General features: G+C 48.3%; 9 protein-coding genes across 9 annotated transcripts; 5 read left to right on the top strand and 4 right to left on the bottom strand.

Annotated features, from left to right (window-relative positions):
• Positions 1-404: 404 nt before the first annotated feature.
• On the top strand, positions 405-5,730 carry I303_100028 (uncharacterized protein; the record flags this gene model as incomplete). The annotated part of the gene is made up of 24 exons (XM_065968038.1): positions 405-1,553; positions 1,736-1,859; positions 1,911-1,991; positions 2,051-2,337; positions 2,417-2,535; positions 2,593-2,628; positions 2,691-2,767; positions 2,838-3,085; positions 3,142-3,219; positions 3,270-3,326; positions 3,383-3,473; positions 3,537-3,553; positions 3,606-3,755; positions 3,828-3,915; positions 3,983-4,079; positions 4,155-4,332; positions 4,391-4,441; positions 4,510-4,588; positions 4,643-4,680; positions 4,732-4,828; positions 4,889-4,985; positions 5,058-5,162; positions 5,232-5,327; positions 5,412-5,730. 24 exons carry the CDS (start codon positions 405-407, stop codon positions 5,728-5,730), a joined length of 3,759 nt encoding a protein of 1,252 aa, XP_065824110.1.
• Positions 5,731-5,964: 234 nt separating this feature from the next.
• I303_100027 (uncharacterized protein) lies at positions 5,965-7,062 on the bottom strand (the record flags this gene model as incomplete). Its single annotated transcript, XM_018403404.2, has 5 exons — positions 5,965-6,074; positions 6,219-6,268; positions 6,653-6,775; positions 6,873-6,906; positions 6,981-7,062. 5 exons carry the CDS (start codon positions 7,060-7,062, stop codon positions 5,965-5,967), a joined length of 399 nt encoding a protein of 132 aa, XP_018266058.2.
• Positions 7,063-7,407: 345 nt separating this feature from the next.
• On the top strand, positions 7,408-8,338 carry I303_100026 (uncharacterized protein; the record flags this gene model as incomplete). Its single annotated transcript, XM_018403403.1, has 5 exons — positions 7,408-7,448; positions 7,507-7,636; positions 7,747-7,832; positions 7,905-8,009; positions 8,068-8,338. The coding sequence occupies 5 exons, from the start codon at positions 7,408-7,410 to the stop codon at positions 8,336-8,338; spliced, it is 633 nt and encodes a 210-aa protein (XP_018266057.1).
• A 183-nt stretch (positions 8,339-8,521) lies between these two features.
• I303_100025 (uncharacterized protein) lies at positions 8,522-10,371 on the bottom strand (the record flags this gene model as incomplete). Its single annotated transcript, XM_018403402.1, has 2 exons — positions 8,522-9,210; positions 9,309-10,371. 2 exons carry the CDS (start codon positions 10,369-10,371, stop codon positions 8,522-8,524), a joined length of 1,752 nt encoding a protein of 583 aa, XP_018266056.1.
• Positions 10,372-10,953: 582 nt separating this feature from the next.
• Positions 10,954-12,231, bottom strand: I303_100024 (uncharacterized protein; the record flags this gene model as incomplete). Its single annotated transcript, XM_018403401.1, has 2 exons — positions 10,954-11,312; positions 11,418-12,231. The coding sequence occupies 2 exons, from the start codon at positions 12,229-12,231 to the stop codon at positions 10,954-10,956; spliced, it is 1,173 nt and encodes a 390-aa protein (XP_018266055.1).
• A 414-nt stretch (positions 12,232-12,645) lies between these two features.
• On the bottom strand, positions 12,646-13,651 carry I303_100023 (5-formyltetrahydrofolate cyclo-ligase; the record flags this gene model as incomplete). Its single annotated transcript, XM_065968037.1, has 6 exons — positions 12,646-12,767; positions 12,825-12,897; positions 12,952-13,025; positions 13,091-13,291; positions 13,361-13,489; positions 13,555-13,651. 6 exons carry the CDS (start codon positions 13,649-13,651, stop codon positions 12,646-12,648), a joined length of 696 nt encoding a protein of 231 aa, XP_065824109.1.
• Positions 13,652-13,963: 312 nt separating this feature from the next.
• I303_100022 (uncharacterized protein) lies at positions 13,964-17,046 on the top strand (the record flags this gene model as incomplete). Its single annotated transcript, XM_065968036.1, has 12 exons — positions 13,964-14,015; positions 14,073-14,166; positions 14,234-14,315; positions 14,366-14,464; positions 14,516-14,672; positions 14,724-14,842; positions 14,903-15,289; positions 15,343-16,249; positions 16,316-16,386; positions 16,445-16,619; positions 16,678-16,839; positions 16,934-17,046. 12 exons carry the CDS (start codon positions 13,964-13,966, stop codon positions 17,044-17,046), a joined length of 2,418 nt encoding a protein of 805 aa, XP_065824108.1.
• A 548-nt stretch (positions 17,047-17,594) lies between these two features.
• I303_100021 (uncharacterized protein) lies at positions 17,595-18,890 on the top strand (the record flags this gene model as incomplete). Its single annotated transcript, XM_018403398.1, has 1 exon — positions 17,595-18,890. One exon carries the CDS (start codon positions 17,595-17,597, stop codon positions 18,888-18,890), a length of 1,296 nt encoding a protein of 431 aa, XP_018266052.1.
• A 370-nt stretch (positions 18,891-19,260) lies between these two features.
• I303_100020 (uncharacterized protein) lies at positions 19,261-20,678 on the top strand (the record flags this gene model as incomplete). The annotated part of the gene is made up of 7 exons (XM_065968035.1): positions 19,261-19,557; positions 19,641-19,675; positions 19,741-19,853; positions 19,936-20,043; positions 20,104-20,173; positions 20,226-20,449; positions 20,512-20,678. The coding sequence occupies 7 exons, from the start codon at positions 19,261-19,263 to the stop codon at positions 20,676-20,678; spliced, it is 1,014 nt and encodes a 337-aa protein (XP_065824107.1).
• Between the last annotated feature and the right edge of the window lie 836 nt (positions 20,679-21,514).

Here is a 21,514-nt window from a genome sequence, read left to right as displayed (position 1 = left end):
CATAAAATTGTAACTTATCTTGTTCATCAAGGTTTCCATCTTTCGTGTCTTTGGTAATATGAGTAATCGCAATAAACGTAAGAGCCATTCTTTCTTCTCATCATCGACGAAGGTTCTTGGAGAGTTCTTACTTATAGTATAGATGAATAGATGTAATGTATGAATACATCTACATGCATCGAATATACTTGATCACTTCACTTAGATTGATAATGAAAACGCGTACCGTGGGAAAGTTGACGCGAGGACGATAGGTGGAGGATGTCCATCAGAGTCATCGCCATCACTTTATCACTCATCCTTCATCCTCATCTTTCTCTTCCTTCTTATTTCATAGATTTCATCTACCAAACTCACCCAACGCACCGTATCGAGTCTGATAGCTGAGAACGCATTCGGTCATCATGCAGATACCTCGCAAGAGATATGCCCCTTCATCGACCTACCCCACCGAAACGCAAGTCACGCAAGATCAGTCGTTTTCATCGCCTAGACCCACTTCAAGCTTCGAGGAGGAGAGCGATACTTCCAGAAGAGTCAAATATCGGGTCAGCACAGATGACAGTCATGGGTACTTCACTCAAGGTCACAACAACACTATCGACGATAGATCATACGGGTACGAGGAAGGAAACGGTGTATCGCAGTATCAACAGGATCTAAACAATCAGCTGTCGTACAACGATGACTTTAATGACGAGGTACAATACTTGGGACATCGACAGGAGAACGGTACTTTTTCTGATCCATTTCAACAATCAGGCCCATATGCTGAGTACATTCCCGATAATACTTTCGATGCGAGAGAAGAGGGAAACCTACAGTACGATATATATTCGCCGTCTCATAATGCTGAATACCCTCAACAAACCTTCAACGAGTCAAACATCCATCAACCAGTATCAATACAAGACCACGATGATCATCATCAGCACCCAGTGAAAGTGTTCGCAAACCCTCAGTACCGATCCCGACCACGACCCGAAAGCTACTTATTGGACAACGACGATTATAGTGATATCGCCAGTAACAACGATCGATACACTGTAAATCCCGCTCAACCATACTCTGAATACAACTATTCAGATACCTCATATTCCCAACCTCAGCCTCGATCTGAACTGTTCCAGACAGACCCCTCGTCCAATCAGGCGGTGCAATCCTATCATACCGATCAACCATCCCAACAGTACTCGGGATATGACTATTCCCAAATTCCATACCCTACACAACAATCTCACACAGCTCAGAGACAACCAGTATCCACCGAAGCAGTGCAATCCTATAATACCGACCAATCTTCTACTTCTTACGGAGCAAGTCATACTCAAAGCCATCTGACCCTTCCTCGCCGAGCGGCGAAATCGGTACGCATCAAGTCCGAGCTCACCGATGACGAACACCAAGAGATTCTTACCCAGGCAGGCGGCGTAGCTTCTGATGGGAACATTGGCCGTGTACTGGATGTGTCAGCTCATACTCGACCGTGGACCGAACCTGATATCACGGAAGAAGGAACAGGTGAAAATGGGTCTAGCGAAAAGAAGCGAAAGGTAAGCTTTTCTCCACACCGAGCACGCCTTTGCGTGATGAGACGCTTGAGCTGACGAGAGAGATTGCTGAATGCTTCCTTGCCTGTCTTATTACTCGATCACTCTTCCACATCTTCCATACCTACTTTGTTCGCACTTGCCACACATGCTCCCGGTATAAATATTCCACTCACCCCTTTCAGGTTCTGGCGCTATACGCGCCAAGTAGAGATGGTCTAGCAGCTGCGTGGTACGATCCCGAAACGCGTAAGATGGAGATACTGGAAGATACAAAGGATACAAGAGGATGGGATTTAGCTGTACTAGGTGAGCTTCTTCGTTCTATCTCAGAATGACCCAGCGCTGACACGTGGATAGTGCTTGAACAGGTGCAGCCTGATCTAATATTGATGAGTAGCAGGAACGACTCACAGATGGTGGAAGTAGTTCAGACATGGGGTGAGTGCCTGAAATCCAGTTTCACACGTACGCTTCGCTCACTAATCGAACCACAACAGATCAGGAGAACCTATTGGAAGAAGCGACAGAGGGATCAACCAGAATCCTGATCGTACCCGGGAAACAATGCAATTACAACTCGGCTATCGGTCATCTCAGTGCGGTCCGACTGCCCGACCGTTCTGTCGTTATACCTTCTCGTGCGCCACTCCTTGATTCCGCCTCCGTTTCCGATACTCTTGATGGTATGATAGCACAGTACCCCGAAGACACGACTGGAATGGGGTCGCATCGACTCAACTTGGTCAAATTAGGTTGCTGGGTAGACGTTCATGCTCCTTTAGCGGTAAGCTCCATCCGTGCACTGTACTCCGAATTGTGAACGGCATGGCTCACAATTGAAACTCTTGTTCATGAAACGATAGGTGATTGCTGCTGGTCAGCTAGTATCTGAATTGAAGTACGGCTCAAGCGATGGTTTTGGCGAAAGTAGCGAATTCAAGAATGGGGTTCTAGAGCTCTCAAGTTTGGAAAGCATGGAATTGTATGTACTGCTCACAGCGCTTTCGCAGGCGGAATTGCTGATCTACTTCACTCACAGAGACCGGCATATGCAAATCAATCAGGACGCTTTGACGTGAGGGAATTCATACTTACTCACTGGTATATTTCCAGCTGACTTGCGGGATGTTTTCGCAGATCCCTGGCCATATTCAGCGTAGAAGATCATGCCGCCGCACACGTTCAAAGGATGAAAAGAGCTCTTTCGATACACGGCGAGTGTCCGCAGACGCCTTACATCATATACTCGTGACCAATTAGCGGATTAGGCTGAAATCCTTTTAGGCCTACTCGATACATGCGTAACCCCACTTGGCAAGAAAATGCTTCACACTTGGCTTTTACGACCTCTGGCTAGCCTCAAGCAGATTCAAGCTCGTCACGAAGCTGTTGCCCTTTTCTCAGCAAGAATCAACAATTTGACAGCCGAAATCCTGTGCAGAATTATGAAGCGCATCAGGAATCTGCCTAATTTGTTCTGGAAACTGCGACATGGCACCGCTCGCTATCAGGACTGGAAAGCCATAAGAGAGGTGAGATATCCAGCTCCCTCAGTGAGATTCAAGTCATGTTCTGATCGGCTTTACAGTCCTTCGATGCGATTGTGGAAGTGCGAACGACTGTTCTTGGCGTAGGCTGGACAATGCCGGTCGAGATCGTAGAAAAGGTGAGCAATCGCAAAGTCAAAGTGATTTTCCTGATTTTGCGGCGCCTCAGATTCGAACGAACGTCGATACAAAGCTTGATACTATCAGCAGTTTTATGGGCAAAGTGGTATGTGTAACAATACATAACTGGCTGGTGATAATACTTGTCGGAATGATCTTCAGATCGACTGGTATGGCTCCAAGGACCAAAGCAGAATGGCGGTGGCTCCTGGCTTCAATGATGATTTGGATAATTTGAGAGAGATATACTCTGGTATGCCCCATGTGCTCCAATATACTATTCGTTGACGTCGCTGATAAGCCGCTTCCAAATCAGGCCTGGACGCTCTCCTCGTACGTCATCCCTTGCGCAGCAGCCGTCGCGAGCTGACCGGTTTTTATGCAGACGGAAGTATCTAGAGTACTCCTGGCAGAAATCCCAAGGGGGGCCGCTCAGGATTTTAGTGTGATTTACCTGCCTCATATTGGATTTCACTCGGTCATCGTCACGGAAGAAGCTTTAGACTCGCCTGAAATACCAGGATGGACTCCACGAGTGAGTGCAGCAGAGTATCTGCGGTTCAAACATGAGTACAAGTCAGGCTAGTAACGAATGCACATCCTCCAGTTCAAAACCACTGACAAACATTACTACAAAAACTCAAGCATGGTCGATCTAGATAATCACTACGGTGACATATACGTGATGATGACTAGTAAGTGGGTCGTATACCTTCTGACTCATTCCGCTTCAGTTTGACATAATTTTCGACTGCTTTTCAGATCTTGAAGTCGAAATCATCCAAGATCTCAATGAAGAATTGCAGAGCCATGAACCGATCATCAACGCTGCTGTCGATGTCATCGCTGAGCTTGATTGGTGAGTCGAGATCATTCGGCGAGTTATAGCAGCATCGTGAAGTGATGACACTATGACGACATCATCTTTTCGCAGCTTGCTAGCATTTGCCAAAGCAGCGCAGACCTTCAGCCTAGTCCGGCCAAAAATGACAACCGATACAACCCTTCAAATTCATCAAGGTCGTCACCTCCTTTACGAGCACGTCACCGACAACTACATCCCGAATGACACGTACGTTGTTGGTGGAACCGATCCGGACCACCATAACATGGTAAGTGTTCCACTTTGATGGTGCTTATCCTCAAGTTGACCAATACAACGCGTTGCAGATGATCATTACCGGCGCAAATGGGTCAGGTAAATCAGCTTATGGAAAGCAGGTGAGAATGTTCAACGTCCTGCTTATCGATGTGGATGGCCTGACGCTTCATCTTCACGATACATCCAGGTCGCCTTGATTGTCTTTATGGCTCAAATTGGATGCTTCGTGCCTGCCCAAGGGGCTGTGATCGGAATTTGCGATAAAAGTTAATTAACAGTATGACACACCAGTTCTATCGTCGTCGCTGACACGGGTTTAGTTTTCACCCGTTTGCAGACAAAGGAATCTTCCACCAAGGTCAGCTGTCTATTCAATCTTCGCTTCAGATTCAACTGATTCCGGCTCCAGCATGCTTCGGCCTTTATGATCGATCTGAGCCAAGTATCCCAAGCCCTACGAGGTGCAACCGAGAAATCACTCATTATTCTTGATGAGTTCGGTAAAGGTGAATTGATTTGCCTAGTTGGCTTTATGCAAACATCATGAAGATCTGACTCATGCACAGGTACGATTAGCTGGGATGGAGCAGGACTTTTAGCTGGAACCATCAAATATCTACAGACTGGGCCTCGCCCTAGATCGGTGGTGTTGACTCACTTTCAGTACGTGCTTTACCAAATAATAAGCAACCAGAATACATTTCATTACGGCTAATACGCCACGATGTCTCGCAGCGAGCTGATTACTCAGGAGTTCGTCCAAGATCGCGATGGAATCGCTTTTGCTCACATGAGCGCTCATATGGTCCCAGAAATGAACGAAGTCTATTTCCTCTATACGTAAGCTAACTGCTCGGCCTTTGCCTTCTACTGCTTGGAGCAAACACCGCTAAGCATGACAGATCACAGGCTGGATCTGGGACCAAGTAAAGGCTCGCATGCCGCGGATTGCGCTTTGCAGCATGGAATACCGAAGGAGGTGGTAGAAAGGGCCAAATACGTGACGTGAGTCCGTCGTCCTTACTTACGAAGCATATTGAGCCAAAGACTGAAACATTCTTTTCTCGCATGCTTCGGCTCTCTGTCTAGTGAATGCGTGTCGAAATTCGACTTATCCAAGCTACACGACAACAAGCTGACCCCGGCTCGAGAGGCGGAATTGAAAGCTAACGAAGAATTAGCCAAGAAGTTCCTCAGTTGGACTTTCGATGGGAATACTCAAGTCATCAGAGACGTCATTGAAGATATGCTGGAAGATACTGAGATTAACAAGTTCAAAATCATTAATACCGTATCTGATCCTTCTGACTCGACTCGAGGTGTAAGCGCCGAAGACGACGACGAAGAGATTGACGAGCTGGACAGTGATAGTGCTAACAGCGACGCGTATAGTAACGAGACTGATTAGTCGTATTGATGTACCTCAAGGGGCTGATGAGTAGATGAATGTAGATGTGTAGTATACCATTATGTATCATGTATCATGCATTGTCGATACCTCTTTACTTTACTCAGCAACAACTTTCGTACTATTGGCGATGGTCCCCTACGACATCACTTTGCACCACCATACGCCTGATCCAGCCCAAAAACCACCTTGTTGACACCGGCTATTCCCGTGCCTGCAACTGATATCTGCTGTTTACTGCTCCTCAAGCCTGGACGCTCCATCATGCACAATCTCCCAATCTTCCATATTCCTAGCGAAAAGATGCGCGGAAGGAGCAGGAATCGTGTGGGGGTCGAAAAGGCCTATGTCACATTCCATATACGTTAGCCCGAATTGGATCAAGAAGAGGACTCTCTTCTCTCCTGATATCTGACTTTATCTGAGGAGATGGATTGATCATCAAGATCGGCGAGGAAAGAGGAATGACTAGTGAAGAAGAGGCTCACCTGCTTTGACGAAGACGATATTGGGATCGGCTACTGCTGTGTAGATGGGACTGCGAATCGCATGGATGAGAATTAGCAGGTTTGATCAATGAGATAACACCAACTCCCCTCACCCCTCGCTTCCCCCACCCCCGCATTCCGAATCCCGCTACCATTCTCTGCCTGCTTCACTTCGCTCCCGCAACATTGAGCTACACCTTTCTCTAATCAATGATTCCGCCTCGCTCGACTTCGCATCTCCGCTTTTTCAAACTTTCGTATCCTCGCCTCGTCAACTCTTCGGCTCTTCACCTCTTCGCTGACCCACAATTTTGTACCTTCGCACCTTGGCGTACTCATACAATCTCACGGCCTCTTCAACTTCGGAAACATCAACAACTTCCCTCACCGTCTCTTTCACAGCCAACAATCACACGAAGTAGGGGTAAACTTACGATCCGCAATTCCCGCAAAAATGTCTGGTCACTTCATTTCCTGATGATCCGGGGTTCTTATATTGACTTGGGACCCCTTCGAGTTGCATCTCTTTCGGCGAGAGACTAAAGTTGCCCGAAGTCCTGTCAACGTGAAGCGATTCAGCACTAGTCAGTCGTTCCATTCTAGCAGGATTTTCTAGTCATTTCTGCAGTGCCAGGAGTAGGGGAAAGAACGCACAATGTTCCACCTGACTTCCTACAATTGACGCAGTCTTAGATGCAAAAGTAATCTCAGCGATAGCTCACTCGAACAGGACTATAAGGGGAAGTGTGGATATACACATACGACAAAGTACCAGCCCATCCGGTTTAGGGATATTGACGGTGATAGAACCGCAGTTGCAAGATCCGGTAATTCTGTCTGACATGGTCTTTGGATCAATTGGAGTGTGGAGTTCTGGGTTGAATGGAAGCAAGCTGGATTGATAAAAAGCGAAATGTCGTGAAGAAGCTCAACTATTCAGCCTGGCTGCTAGCTTTGACTTCTATTCTATTCTGGGACAAACGTTCACTCGAGCGGATTTCCGTGGTCACCTGCTCTTAACTTAAAGGCAAACAGCGTCATCTTCATCTGTTGTCACCTCCACCTTGATCATTCCGATCCCGGAATAACCGGAAACTCCCTACTAGCAGGGACTCTCTGTTACTACTCGGAACAAAGCTTATGTCAATAGTGTATGTCAGTCCCAGTGCTCACATTGTTAAAAGACAAAATGACAGACGTCGGACATGACAACGCTTGGGAAGAAAGATGGTACGTCTGTATAAGCCATCAATCGGATGTTCATAGATTGATTTCGCCACTGCATTAGGCAAGAAGGTCGAACGGGATGGGATCAGTCAAAATCGCATCTTTCGCTCACATCGCTTCTCCGATCGTCTCTTGTAGATCAGCTGGGTATACCAAGAAGTGGTCGAGCATTGGTACCTGGCTGTGGTACTGTGAGTCTGGACGTCTTTGGCTTGGCACAGTCAATATTGCACCACGTTGCTGTAAAGTCAAGATTCAGATGCAGTAGAAACGGAGCTCAGCTAAAGCTCATATCGAGTAGGGGTATGATGTGCATACTTTTGCTTCGATAGGACTAGACGCGGTCGGAATGGACCTGGCTCCAATCGGAGTGGAGAAAGCTAAGATGTGAGTCATGGTACTATGCTCAAGTATATCGGGTCATGTGGCTAAGCTGAACCCGACGTTCTCTTCACGCAGGTGGTTGAGCCAGCAGGCAGTCACCGAAGGCACGGCAGAGGTGGTCTGTGGAGATTTCTTCGAGTATAAGACAGAAGATAAGTACGATCTGATATACGACTATACGTAAGTCGATCACAGCGCATGAAGTTTGAGCTCCTTGATCACACAAAACCCTCGATAGCTTCTTATGTGCAATCCCACCCGATCTACACGTACGATGGGCTTCGCAAATGAGGGACTTGTCAGCATCCAACGCTAGCTTGATCACGCTCATGTATCCGCTGCCGCCGACCGACAACAATCCTCCGCCTTGGCCTTTGACGGTGGAAAAGTATCACCAGCTGCTAGACACTGATTGGGAGATTATATGGGAGAAAGATGTGCCAGTGGAAGAAAGGAGGACTAGCGGTGCTAAGGGGGGAGAACGGATAGCAGTCTGGAAGCGAAAATAGCGTAAGGTCTTCGTAATACCATGGACTGCTCCTTTAGCACTACCATCGTCCTGATGACCTCCGTTTGAAGCGATTCCCGATGCCGACGATACGATATGCATCCTGGTTCTGATCGAGTGGACGCATTCTGTCGTCTGAACAACACAGGCTTCCAGTTCCGTTCCACACGCTACACTAGTCGGCTTAGCATTTTCCCGGGCGGAGGCCGGTCACATAGGACACTTCTCCTGGTCTCTCTCCACCCCAGAGTCCACCGGCGTATCTCCTATTTGACGCATTAGCGGTAGTCGGGTTACTGTATGCCGTGCCCGTGCCCATTCCCATAGCAGGCTGAGGATGAGCTACGGACGGAAGATTGGCGCTGGGAGAAGAAGTGTACGCTGCTGGGTGGGAATTGATATTGGCATTGGTACTCGTATTTGAGCTTAGGAGGCTAGCCAGGAGCTGGTCAAGCTGAGAGGGCTGAGGTCGAAAGCCGCCAAATTGGGAGCCGAATTGGTTATACTGGTCAGGTCTGAACCCATTATATCCATTAAATCCATACCCGTTGGACCCGAAGACGGAACGCAGATTGGAAAGTCCATTTCTACCCCAGGCAGACGGGTTTGGGTTGACAGTCCACGGATTGAAAGTGGTGCCAGTGGACTGACCGAAGATGTCATTGATGTCAGGCTTCCTGCCCGGAGCAGAAGTCGGGGATGAGGTCCCAGAGTTCGTCGGCTGAGTGCCAAATTGCTGCGCGTTCGAACGTGCTTGTTCAGTGGAAGGAGGGGCAATCGGAGCTGAGGTGCGAAATGGGATCTCTTGGTCGTTCCGCGCGTTATTGTAGCTTGACATGAATAAGCTCTCGAAAGGTGATCTATGTTGTTCGCCTGTTCGATTTTGAACATGGTTCAGTTCAAGCGATCCATCATTTTCTTTTCAGGTCACTATCATAAGGAAGACAGGAATACTGGGGCAGTTCACTCACCATTGAAGTCTTCTTTCATCTGTGAGCCATATTTCTTGAAAGCATATCTGGCATCTCCCACCGAAATACCACTCGTTGAGCTTGATTTGATCGTATCGACAGCTTTCTTCAGATGCGCCATATTCCTCATAGCGTCAATCTCCTCTTGGGAAGTCTCGACGGCTTGTTCCGAATGACGCATATAGGTCTTCGCCTTACCATAAGCGCTGTTGATACTTTGTCCAAAAACTCGCAAACTTTGAGCCAGATTCCGATCTACACCCGGTCTCGATCTGGTGAACTGATCAATTAGACTGGTGTATTTGGTGCTTAGATCCTCCATGGAATCCATTAACCGCCCGCCATTTTCCTTGATCCACTCCGCGTCTGCTTGTCGTCGCTTGGAGCTCAGGTCCGCCTTGGATCTCTCCTTGTCGTACGCAGATTGACAGTGTTCAGCAGCCGATCCGCGGATCGAGCTTTCTCGCCATCCTGAATTCGCCTTCCAATAGGGATTAGAATTTTCTACTGGTTCTTGAGCCACGGGAGGTGCGGATGGCTGGGAAGGGTCAGTGCATGTATTGGTAGAGGGCGTGCCCGGGTCTATAGGTGAAGAAGAAGTTGACGGAGTGGACACCACTTCTTCATCTTCACATTCGAAGTCGCTGCTGTCTGCGTCATCTTCGTCGGCTTGGTCAGTGTCCCCGAAATTCTGATTTGGATCGTAGTACGCAGCAGCTTGTCCTTGCCCATGTCCTATCCCATGACCGTGTTGACTCGTACCCCGCTGTCGCTGTGAACTCGATGGATCATAGCTTGGCTGAGGCTGGAAAGAAGAATAACCCCTACTGGGTATATATGTGTTGTTGAAGGGGTTTGGAACATAGCCGGGGGTTTGTCCGAATCCGAACATGGGTTGATGAGAGTGAGTAGACCATGGTGGCTGTTGAGGGTGAAGGGTCGTGCCGAAAGATGATGGGAATGCGCCATACTGAGGTGCGTAGGAAGGGGCGACGTGTGGGTTGAATCGTGAGAAGGCGGAGGCGGATGCTGCTAAGCTCGGAGTGAAACCACTGAACTGCATAGTGGTTCTGAGCAATCTTCAGGGGAGATATACGGGGCTGATGATATTATGATGCGGGATGATTGGTGTGATGAATCGGTGTTTTCGATATTGTATTGAGAATGGGCGGAGCGTAACGACTTCATCTTGATTCTTTCTCGCTTGTCACTCATTATCACCCATTACATACGGTTTTCTACCAAGGCTGGCCTAGAGCGACGGATTGATCAATGGAAGACCAGGACAAAGGTAGGTGACTTTCTGTTGTTCCTGTTATGTGTGAAGCGTAATGCAAACGTGGTCCTTTCTCCAGTCATTGTCTATTTGCAGAGAGCAGCAGTAGATAATACAGACAACGAATGATAGATGCACATGAACGGTGGGGAATGGCGGTTCATTGGCTCAATCGCGATGTACTGTTCATCTCGCTCACTCCGAAAGAGGGTAAAGTAAGAGGCCATCATGAGTCTGTCCGGACAAGATATGCATTCGTACATTTTGCGCAGGCTGTCGACAGGGATTATCGACCGATACATGAACATCCGCTTGAGAGATGCAAAGCGAATGAAGGCAGACGGCAGACCATAAACATCTAGTGATGACTCAAAATCCCCAATTACTGCCGGGGGGTATGTAGCTGTTATTAGACTGATACGGAGCAGGATAAGAAGATGCAGGTGAAGACCAAGGATTGATACTTGGACCGACGCCGGGACCAGGAGTGAAGCCCGTCCGCATGCCGGAGAAGATGTCTGAGGGGATGCCAGACGAAACGGTATTAGAATTGTTTGGAGGCATAGTCGGTAAATTCGACCATGTCGATGTGGTTCCGTCGTTCGACCACGAAGAGGGATAAGATTGTCCTCTTCCCCCTACAGAACGGAGAACATGCTTATTCTTGAAATGTTGGTTTTTCATAGCGTGTTTGGTGAGTCTCTCGAGAGGTGATGTGCTCGCTTGTTCTGCGCAGATGATACAAAACGGTCAGTCTGGATGTCTCACGGGATTCTATCTGAAAGGCATGAGAAGAAACTTCGAATGACAGGATTGGATACAGATGTACTTACTATTCGCATCTTTCCGGCTTATGGTACCACAGCTTTTCAAGATGCTCTTTGCCGTGCCCAGAGAGATCTGAGAGATGTTCACCTTATTTCTCTCTTGAACGAGCTCATTTCTTCTTTGGCTCAACGTCTGCTCGGCGGATCGAGCAGTCCAAAAACCCGTGAAAGCCGAACTCAGCGCGGACACTTTAGTGTTCAGGTCGGATTTCGTGCATTGACCGGTCCCCGCTGCACTCATGATATCCCTGTATATGTTCTCTGCCTTCTTGTATTGGGAAACACTATGCTCAGCTGCACTATAGGCTTGGCGTTGTGTTCTGTCGATGTGCGCATCGATAAATTCTAACATCGAATTAGCATACGAATTGGCCGTCCATGGATGACAGGGAGGCAGGTCGACTTTAGCTTGAGCGTTCTTACTACCTGCATCAATTCCAATGGACATTGGCATGGTTGTATAGCTGTGTTGGAACTGGTTTCGAGTCGGATCAGTCCAAGGGAAGAACTGAGAAGGAGCGGATTGAGGGAAGAGTAAAGAAGGTTGAAAGGGGTTCCCGAAGACGCCGGAATATGGGGCGGAAGAAGGATAAGCGCTGTTGAATGGGTTGCTGAACGTTTGATATGATGGGAAGAAGGTATTGGCGCTTGAATAACCGGATTGGAATTGTTGAGACGGCCATTGGGATCCCGTAGATGAGGGCGATGAGAAGAAGCCGATCGAAGATTGTGCTTGGTATGGCGCGTTGGGATGGAATCTGTGGAAGGCTGCCGGTCGCGCTTGTGATTGTGGTTGTGAATAAGGATAATATGTGTTCATGGTAACGGACGAATATTTTGTTATTCCTTGGGAAATGGATGACGTGACGTTGATCGAGGGGAGGGAGACTGGAAGATCAAATTTGTTGTGATGTATATTGTTGAAATAATGCTTTGAAATGTTTTACTGATGGCACAGAATGCTCCATACCGAGTATAACCATAGAGTGGGGAAGGTTGACCAAAGGAGCTTGAGTGAAGACATGTCTGATTTGTCCGGATCCTTTGAGAACTCAGCGTCAGCGCACGAAGAATGATGTAAAAAGGACCAGCGTGCCCAAAGTTGATTGGCGGGAATGGTAGTGAGCTCACCTATGTACTTTCCAAGACTTATAGCTTCCAGGCAATCGTTACTCATGCTCTCTGGAGCGACCCCATCGTATCAGCCCAACTGGTAGATTTGCTAAGCACCTTTTCAATTCCCTTCTCTCCACACTATACCCTCAGGAGAGATGACCCCATCTAATCTAAAATCATGCTCGGTCGTAGGCACTTTCTCCCCTTTCTCCAGGATCTGAGGAGACAACGCAAGCGCGACTGTAGATGGCCAAGCGTAAGCAGACAAGTTTGAGCCCTTCAACCAGTACCGCTTACCAAGTAACGGGGACGGTCGAGTGGTTGTGTACAATAGCAGAAAACGGTCGTAGTAGGCTTTACCCCTGCCAAGCTGTGTCATTGTCAGGTGAGATACACATATGCTGCGAGAGTTCAGACCACTTACACGATTGCAATCTTCATCAAATGCAACACCGGGTACTAGAATGACGTCCAAGGGAGGGGAAGAGCGATTCATTACTGGCTCAATCAAGATCAGCTCAAGCCAGTTACGTTGATTATCAATAGCACCCATTGGAACTCACCATCTTCCCTCTTTTCAGAGCCGTCTTTATCGTTCCTGGTTTCTCCAGGATCCAGAATGCCCCATTTGTCGAGAGGACAGCGTTCAAGATCGGCAGGAGAATATAACCTGAGCATCTTCATATCTTGTGATGAGGAAGAAGGTTGTGCTTCTGGATTGCGCGAGGGAGGTGGTGGGATGAACGGTGTGTATAGTGTCGATCCTGCATTATGAATGAAGCTCGGGCTTAGTGAAACTCTCCTTGACGAGAGTATTGATGGGTTACGCCTACCTCTTTTGAGTATATGGTCGACTATCCCGGTCGTCCGTAATTCACCATGTTTCATACTCAAATAGCATCCCACTGATTTCGCTTCTTTGAAGAAAGGTTGATCGAGCAGTTTCCGAAATACAGCTTGAGCTGGATCGTATCCCATCATGAATGTCAGGTTTCCCCTCCATGTCTGCGTTTAAAGTGACACTCACATTGCTTCTCCACTTCTGCGTCTGACATACCCTTCAAGGTCCTCAACATTGACTTTCGTAAAGTCGCTTTGAGCGCGAATGCTGCTGCCGTCGACATGTCAGGATTCTTACTGTGTGTTGAGCTTAATTCGGCGGCCTGAAAACTCATGCCTGTACGTCTGATTTTTGCACAGATTGCTTGTTGTCGATTTACTTGGGACTCAGTCCAATGTCACTATGCATAAATCATTTACAATTGGTGAGAGCGAGGTCATACATCGTCCTCTTGTGCTTTACGTAATATTGACTTCCGATAAGCGATCCGAGATCTTCACCCGCCAAAAATGTTTGGATTTTTTCGACATCTTTCAACTTTTTCCCCTCAAGATCTGGCTCAACGACTGTAGTCTATGAGCTGATCTCGTGCAAGATGGAGCGGCCAGTGCTACCAAGGACCCTTATACTGGACTACTACGATTCTTGTGAGGCCCGCTTGGCTCTCTGAGACGTATCATTCGAGCTGACATTGCCCAACGCAGATACCAACAATCTCCTTTGTCTCTTCACTCAACTGTATGGCGATGCCGAAGTACTGCAAAAAGTGGTCGTGATCAAGGCAGACAAATACAGCTGGTCAGTAGAAATCAACCTCCTCGGTCTCAATTTCATCGGCTGATCTTGTCAAATCACCTGCAAATAGGTCGGAATTCCAGCAGCAAGTCTTACCCAACATTGATTGCGTCATACTGTCTCCTGGTCCTGGTCGTCCAGATAATCCATCTGTGAGCCGTCTCGTTCGATCACAATAACCTGGGCTAAATCTGGCTGTTAGGACATCGCATTCGGTCTCGATCTACTGCGATTGCATCCCATACCAATTCTAGGTGTCTGCTTAGGGCATCAAGCTATAGGTGTAGCTTTTGGCGCGCAGGTGGGTACATACAATCCTCATGCGACAGATCAGGGCTGACCTGTCTGTCAGATTATCAACACTCCTGCAATCACTCATGGACATGTTGTACTGATCAAACCCGCTGAACCCAAGATTGGTCTTTTTGATTCACCTTTCTGGCAGACTTCGGGAAATCAGGACGAGTTTGAAGTGGTAGTGTACAATAGTCTAACGATTGATCCTGCGAGTGAGTACTCAAATGCCTCCAGCATTCTCAGCGAGCCTGACAGATGTGCAGCGATTCCTAATGAGCTGGAGGTGACTGCCCGATCCGTTCCTACTCTTGATCGACCGAGTACTGTACAAGGCGTAAGGCACAGAGAATACCCGATCTGGGGCGTACAGTACCATCCAGAGGTCAGTCTTGTTTCTTCTTCTAATAATGCTCAGTCAGACTAACTTGTATCATTCGTACAGTCGATATCATCCACTCGTGGCTCTGCGCTACTTCAATCGTTCCTGTCCGAAGTCAACAAATATCATTCGTCACCCCCATCATTCCCTCCCCTTTCATCGCACATCATCTCGTCGTGTGCCTACAGAGTATCCGCCGCGTCAAGATCCAGGCCCAGTACCCGACCCTCATCCGCCCTCCCAACCCCACCTGTCACGCCGTCGCCATCCCGAACTCCATCCCGAATAGGCCAGCGAAGAAGCGGTCTGCGGCTGCTGGAGAAAAGATTGGGTGAACTAGGCAAAGGATTGAGAACCCAAGATGTATATGAGAGTCTCGTTCAGAAACGGCGGGGGTCTAGGAAGGGCAAGGAAAAGGCAACAGGACAAGTATGGCTTGATGGTCAGACGGTGCGTCTTGTTATCTCAAATCCTGGATTCACAAGCTCAACAGCCTTTCTTAGCCTACCCGTGCTACCACGACGTCGCTCGCCAACCCGGAATTTCTTCTGACGTACTGTCTCGCGAGTCGGAAAGTTACCTTGCATCGATCTGACCTTCCACCGAGTCATCTTATTCTATCAGAAATCACATTCTGGGACTGGTTTTCCGCTGGCTCACAGGCTCTCACTGCTGCATTAGGGGAATCATCGAAGGAAGGCTGGAGAGGTGGTTGGGTGGGATATTTCGGCTATGAGATGAAAGCGGAATCTCTGCAGGGCTACAAGCGTCCGCCAAGGGTCGATGCGCAGGCGGCAGAGGAGGTAGATGCATGTTGGGGATGGGTAGATCGTCTTACGGAGAGGACAGATGCTGGCGAATGGATCGTCAGAGGGGTTTTACGCCATCCGTCCGATCCGCTAAATAGCGATACTGATGAGGATTCGGAGGACATATCAATGATCGATTGGCTTCGCTCTCACGATGTGACGTTCGGAGTGACATCCAACGAATGGGATGAATACCTTCAAGACGTCGAAATGGTGCTGGGTAGTGTTTCACCCGCCTCAACGATTCCTGCGACCAGCTTTCCGCCATTCCGCCCGAACGCCACTGGATCAGATTACAGAGAACGGATAGATGCATGCAGGGAGGCAATACGTCAAGGCGAATCATACGAATTGACACTCACGACAAAGTTTTCCGCTTCATCGCCCAACCTCAATCCGTATTCGCTATACCTTAGATTGAGGACGTTTAATCCAGCATATTATTCCACATATCTCCACTTTCCGTCGCTCACTACGCCCAGGGGTTCTGGCTTATCGATACTATCCTCAAGTCCCGAGAGATTTCTGAAGATCGATAAGTCTAGACGAGTTGAAATGATGCCGATTAAAGGGACTAGAGCGAGGATCAAGCCAGGACAATGTGTGTGCGCGAAGAGCACGGGTTGCGGAGGGCAAGACATCGGGAGCGAAGCTTGCGTGGAAGAAGGTAGGAAGGTGGATGCGCAGATAGGAGAAGAGCTTAGAACGGATCACAAAGAAAGGGCGGAGAATCTGATGGTGAGTGGTAACTCTAGATTGAATACCTGTGCGATATGAAAGCTGATCTTCTGGGCAGATCGTCGATTTGATACGCTCTGACCTCTTATCATGCTGCACCCCTTCGACGGTTTCTGTGCCCAAGCTCATCGCCCTGGAGTCTTACGGTGTACATAATCTGGTGACAACCGTACAAGGAACTCTAGCAGAGAATGTTGGAAGTGTGGAGTGTGTCAGACGATGTTTCCCGCCAGGTAAGTGACACGAATCGATTACATATGTGTGCGATGTACGCTGACCTCAAACCTGCAGGCTCAATGACTGGTGCGCCGAAATTACGTTCGGTCCAGATGTTAGACGACTTCGAAGCGGAGAAGAGGAGGGGGATATATTCTGGTTGTCTGGGATATATATCGATAGACGGCGTATCGGATCTAAGTGTGGTCATACGGTCAATCGTGGCGGAAGGAGAACGTGAGTCCGCAATGGTGTCTCAGTAATCACGCCGCTACCCTCAGAGTGCATGTCATCCATCGTTATCGCGCTAATTATAACTTTGTACCTACAGAACTGAGCATAGGTGCAGGCGGAGCTATCACATGGTTATCGGACAGGGACAAGGAATGGGACGAGGTATTGACTAAAGTAGGCAGTGTGGTGGGAAAATTGGAAGGGTACTAGTGATCACTGTCACCGCTCATCAGTATAACATAGGCCAAAGTATAATGCAGCAATGCACTTTGCAGCAACAAAGTAGAACAAACTTGTTTCATCCCGAAATGATCCTCCCTCCTTTCATTGGGCTGACAAGATAAAGGTGGCGAGTTCTCTTACATATCAAGGGTTATGTCGTGCTATAAGCGTGAAAAGCAGATTTACTGATTGAACGCCAAAAAACAGGCTATTCAGACTGATTTCAAGCGACAAACTCATTTAATCAACGCATGACATATTCATATTATCAGAATGGGCTTCACTGACTATTTTCCAGCCGGTCATAAGGACTTCAGCGTACCTTATCGCAGCGTCGATGGTTCGGCAATATGGTCCGACCTCAAAGAACATATACGAAGTACCGCAAATACGAACGGTCTTAGCAGATCTGTGTGGTCAAGAGATGCGTTTCGAGAGGCTTGGTCGTCAGCATCGCGGGGCTTTCGGGAATTTACAGATCGTGGAAGAGCTCGTCTAACCGACAGTAATTGGTAGCCCGTCTACTGGTCCTTCGCATGCGACATACAAGCAAGCTTACAGTGCCTATCGGGTTGGCAGAGATTGCTCCAGCCGATTACGGATATTCCCCATCAGAAGCGCATTCCTACTCCCCATCTGATTACGCTAGCAGCTCGAATCGATCATACAACAGTAATGGCAAGTCTGGATCCACGATCCATAATCACTGGAATATCAATCTCAATGATTGTACTATCTCTTTGGCATCCGGAACCGGACAAGCTTTCTCCGGCTCTGTTCCTACTGCAGCTGACAGGAGCAGCATATACGAAATCATCCCCCCGAAGTATGGTCCGTTCAACTCAACGCAACCGATCTCTCCGGAGTATATATATAAATCGAGGGATTTATGGGGGCAATCTCCTCGAAAGGCTAATCAGAGTAATGAATATACGGGTGGAGGATCAAGTGCTAATCCCAATATGGCAGTCTACACTTACAGTGGACTCAACACATCACCGATCCCATATACTTCAGCGGGAAACGATCCTTCTTCGCCAGTACCGCGAGACCATATCTTCGCTCATTTCGGTAAACATCCTCAGCGGGAGGTAGGGACTTGGTCCTCTAAAAATGCCTCCGATCCGTCCAGGCCCATATTGTCTATTCAATCGTACAGTGGCGTGGACATCCCCCCAGTCGCACCCACCAACGAAACGACCAGTACGCCAGCAGGTCCTCAACTAGGAAGCGACAGCTCTGGATTGGTACCACTCGGACTCAACTTCAACCAGCCAACTCAGAGATCTCCGTCGCTTTACTCGTCGAACGATCTTAACGTACCATTTACCTCCGCCTCATCTCTTCAGCTGTATCCTTCCCAAATATCCGCGCCGTCTTCCCCGCTGCTAGAATCAGGAGTTTCGGGGCCAGATTCTCAGATCGTTAAATACATGGCACCTCTCGATTATAGCGGGTTCGCACCTCAAGGATCAGATATGTGGGGTCAAAATAACACCAATTACAGAGCGGCAAAGCGGGTCCAATTTGTAATTTCGCCTTCGCACAGCTCCTCTCAGATCATCAGTCCAATACGAAGTCCAGTGAATAGTATCACATATTCCGAAAGCGACATCAGTGGTTCGGATGCGGATAGCTTGGGCGAGATTCATGAGTCATTCGAATCAGATGACTCGATTACAGGAGTAGGAGACTCTTCTTCAAGCGCAGAGCTGCGGACAGGAGATAATAGCGATCTTTGGCGAAGCCGTATCCCTTCGTCCACAGTCGAAGGCCATCCATCATTGAATCCTCGGCTCTTCGCTCCGTTTGCTAGAAATGTACACTGGTAATCGTACTCCCCGCAGATTTCGTACGTCACATGTATACACTTGATGCACTTCGCATGCACGAAGCATTCAGAGCGCCGATCTTTGTTGGATGTCAGGGCCCCTCCAATGATGACGTGGGAGTCGTCCGACTGCAGCGTGTTGTGGATAGCTGATTGCCAGACTGATCGACGCTGATGGGAAAGAAGAACAAACGCATCGTACATGGGGAAGCCTGCCATTGATTGACCTCATGATCTTTCATCAACTAATCACCTCCTTGCCACTACCTTCTATCTGATCGATCGTGACGATAGCCCACATCTGTCTTTGCAGCCTGTCAGCGACTTCTCATAGATACGACCCCATCCTTGCCACTTATTCCCTTGTCAAGATGTACTTAGGCATCAACGGGGCATCACTTTCTGCTTTGCTCGCTCTCGTTGGAGTCGCCGCTCATCCGTTGTCGAAACGATACTCAGGCATCAAGATCCAATCTTATCGTTCTCTCAGGTGTCTATCACCTGTCGGGAGACCGTCAGACTGGAAAGACGGTACCCGAGTCACGAGCGTCCCTTGTGAAACCGCCGTCAAGTGGGACGTAAGTCCAGGGTCTGGTAGTATACTCATCAGCGGTACCAACTGGGCTCTCGATGCTGGAACAGGTGATCAGGATAACGCCATCATCAAGGTGAGCATGTCAGATCACCTAGATTCCCATGGCAAATGAGTTGTCCGATATCAAGCTGACGAGAGCAATCGTTCTTCGTTCAGATATGGCATTCCTATCCAGGTTTATTCCAACAGACGTGAGAAGATCGACTCGTAAGCCAGGTCATACAGATAAATATTGATTCTCCACCTCCTTGTACAGCTGGTACCTCACCGATGACAATAGAATCGCTATCACTGGAGGGTCCCAGTGCCTGGACGAAGGACAAAACGGCCCGCAGACATACACCTGCGTGACTGGAAACACCAATCAAGGTACGATGTACCTTGATCTTTCATCAAACATCTATTGTTTCTGCCTGTTTGCAGTCAGTCGCTGAATGACCGTTCCGAGTAGTATGGACAATACTCGGCGCTTCCCCCACGAAGCCTGGGATCAACCCTTCCATACCTTCTGGTAAAGTGTATGTCGACAAGCCAAATGGGAAGGGTCGACGAATACACCGTGAGTCAAAAGATCCAAATTGGGACAGCTTTAATACAGTACTGAACAAGCACAAATTAGCCTATGGCCGACAAGACCTGTGTGTGATGGTGGGAAACGGTGTCGCATCCGTAAATCAGCTCGTGGACATGTACGTCGTCCTCATCAGTGGTTTTGGAGATGCAGGCTGACAAGTTGCTCAGCGCTTATTGCCTTCATGACACATCCCCATATGTCGGCCTACAACTTTGGAATATCACACTTGGCACATCGGCACATGTCTTTCTTCCAGCTCACCCAAATTTATGTCTCGATGCAGGACAAAACCCTAAGAACGGTAGTCGACTAACAACATATGGGTGTGGAAGTCCGTACACCGGCCAGAGCTGGTTCTGGGACGGGACCACTTTGGCGCTCGATTCGAGGAGTGAGTCTTGACTGTCCACATCTCGTGTTTGTAGCTGATGCGAAAGGACCACGTCATTGTAGACCCCTCAGAAGCGCTGGGCTTGTGTCTTGATGTTGAGTATAATTCGCCAAGAACACCTCAGAAATCTTACGACAGACTCAAAAGGCTCCAAATCTGGAAATGTTTTCCTGGCAGTCATCAACAGATCTTCTCCGTTTTTGGTGACGACCCTTCCGATGACTGCTAAATAAGTCCCCCTAAACTATAATCATCATCTGTACAATGCAATATGCTCCGTGTGAGCCATATGCCGACAATGCACTCTATTCCATGCCTTTGTCTAGAGGGTCTGTCGGGAACATCAGCACAAATGGTGTCATACTTGATTGACTGATCTTATGACGCTGTCATTCGGGGGTCAATTCGGCGTCGACAAGCCATCCTCGCGAAAATCGGTCAAGTGATCAGAACTGCTCTCAACAAGCTCGGTCCATCTGGTGTGAGTATCGGAGCGGTGTTTATAGCTTTGAGTTTTTACACCCAAGTTTGGTAAGATCCGCAGTGGCCAAGGTTTCCGTGTTGCAGGAGACTAAGCCATTCAAAGCTAAAGCTCGATGTTCGCACCTCTCCCTGCTCAAGCCAGGAACTGAGCTGGGGCAAATAAGGCAAAGAGACCGACATGCCTGTAATCTCGGTACGCATTGCTTTTATTGGCATTTGTATTCGGTTGTTTAGACGCTGCCAAGGAAATCCCATGGGAAGGGACGGAATGCGTCGGCGAGCCTAAGGGTTCCTGGGCATGCTTAACTTTGCGGACTTCCCGGTTTTTCTTGTTTGCGTGAGTGGATACCCCAGAATCATTTTGGGGAATTTCTCCTATCCGCAACAACTGTCCGCTGTTTACTCTCGTCACCGCCTCTGGTTTCCCCCATGAGATCGAAGGCACCATGTAAATAATAAATAAGCATGATCGACGGACGGGGTTAGATCAAACGTTATCGTGTTTACCTATCTGATACAGGTCATCTAATGAAACATGTCCGTCTCGCAAACATCAATAACGACCGCACACAACATAGCTCC

Source organism: Kwoniella dejecticola, chromosome 1, assembly GCF_000512565.2.
Source record: "Kwoniella dejecticola CBS 10117 chromosome 1, complete sequence".
Classification (NCBI taxonomy): domain Eukaryota; kingdom Fungi; phylum Basidiomycota; class Tremellomycetes; order Tremellales; family Cryptococcaceae; genus Kwoniella; species Kwoniella dejecticola.
The sequence above is the reverse complement of the archived record's forward strand: the minus strand, read 5'-3'. Positions and strand labels throughout refer to the sequence as shown.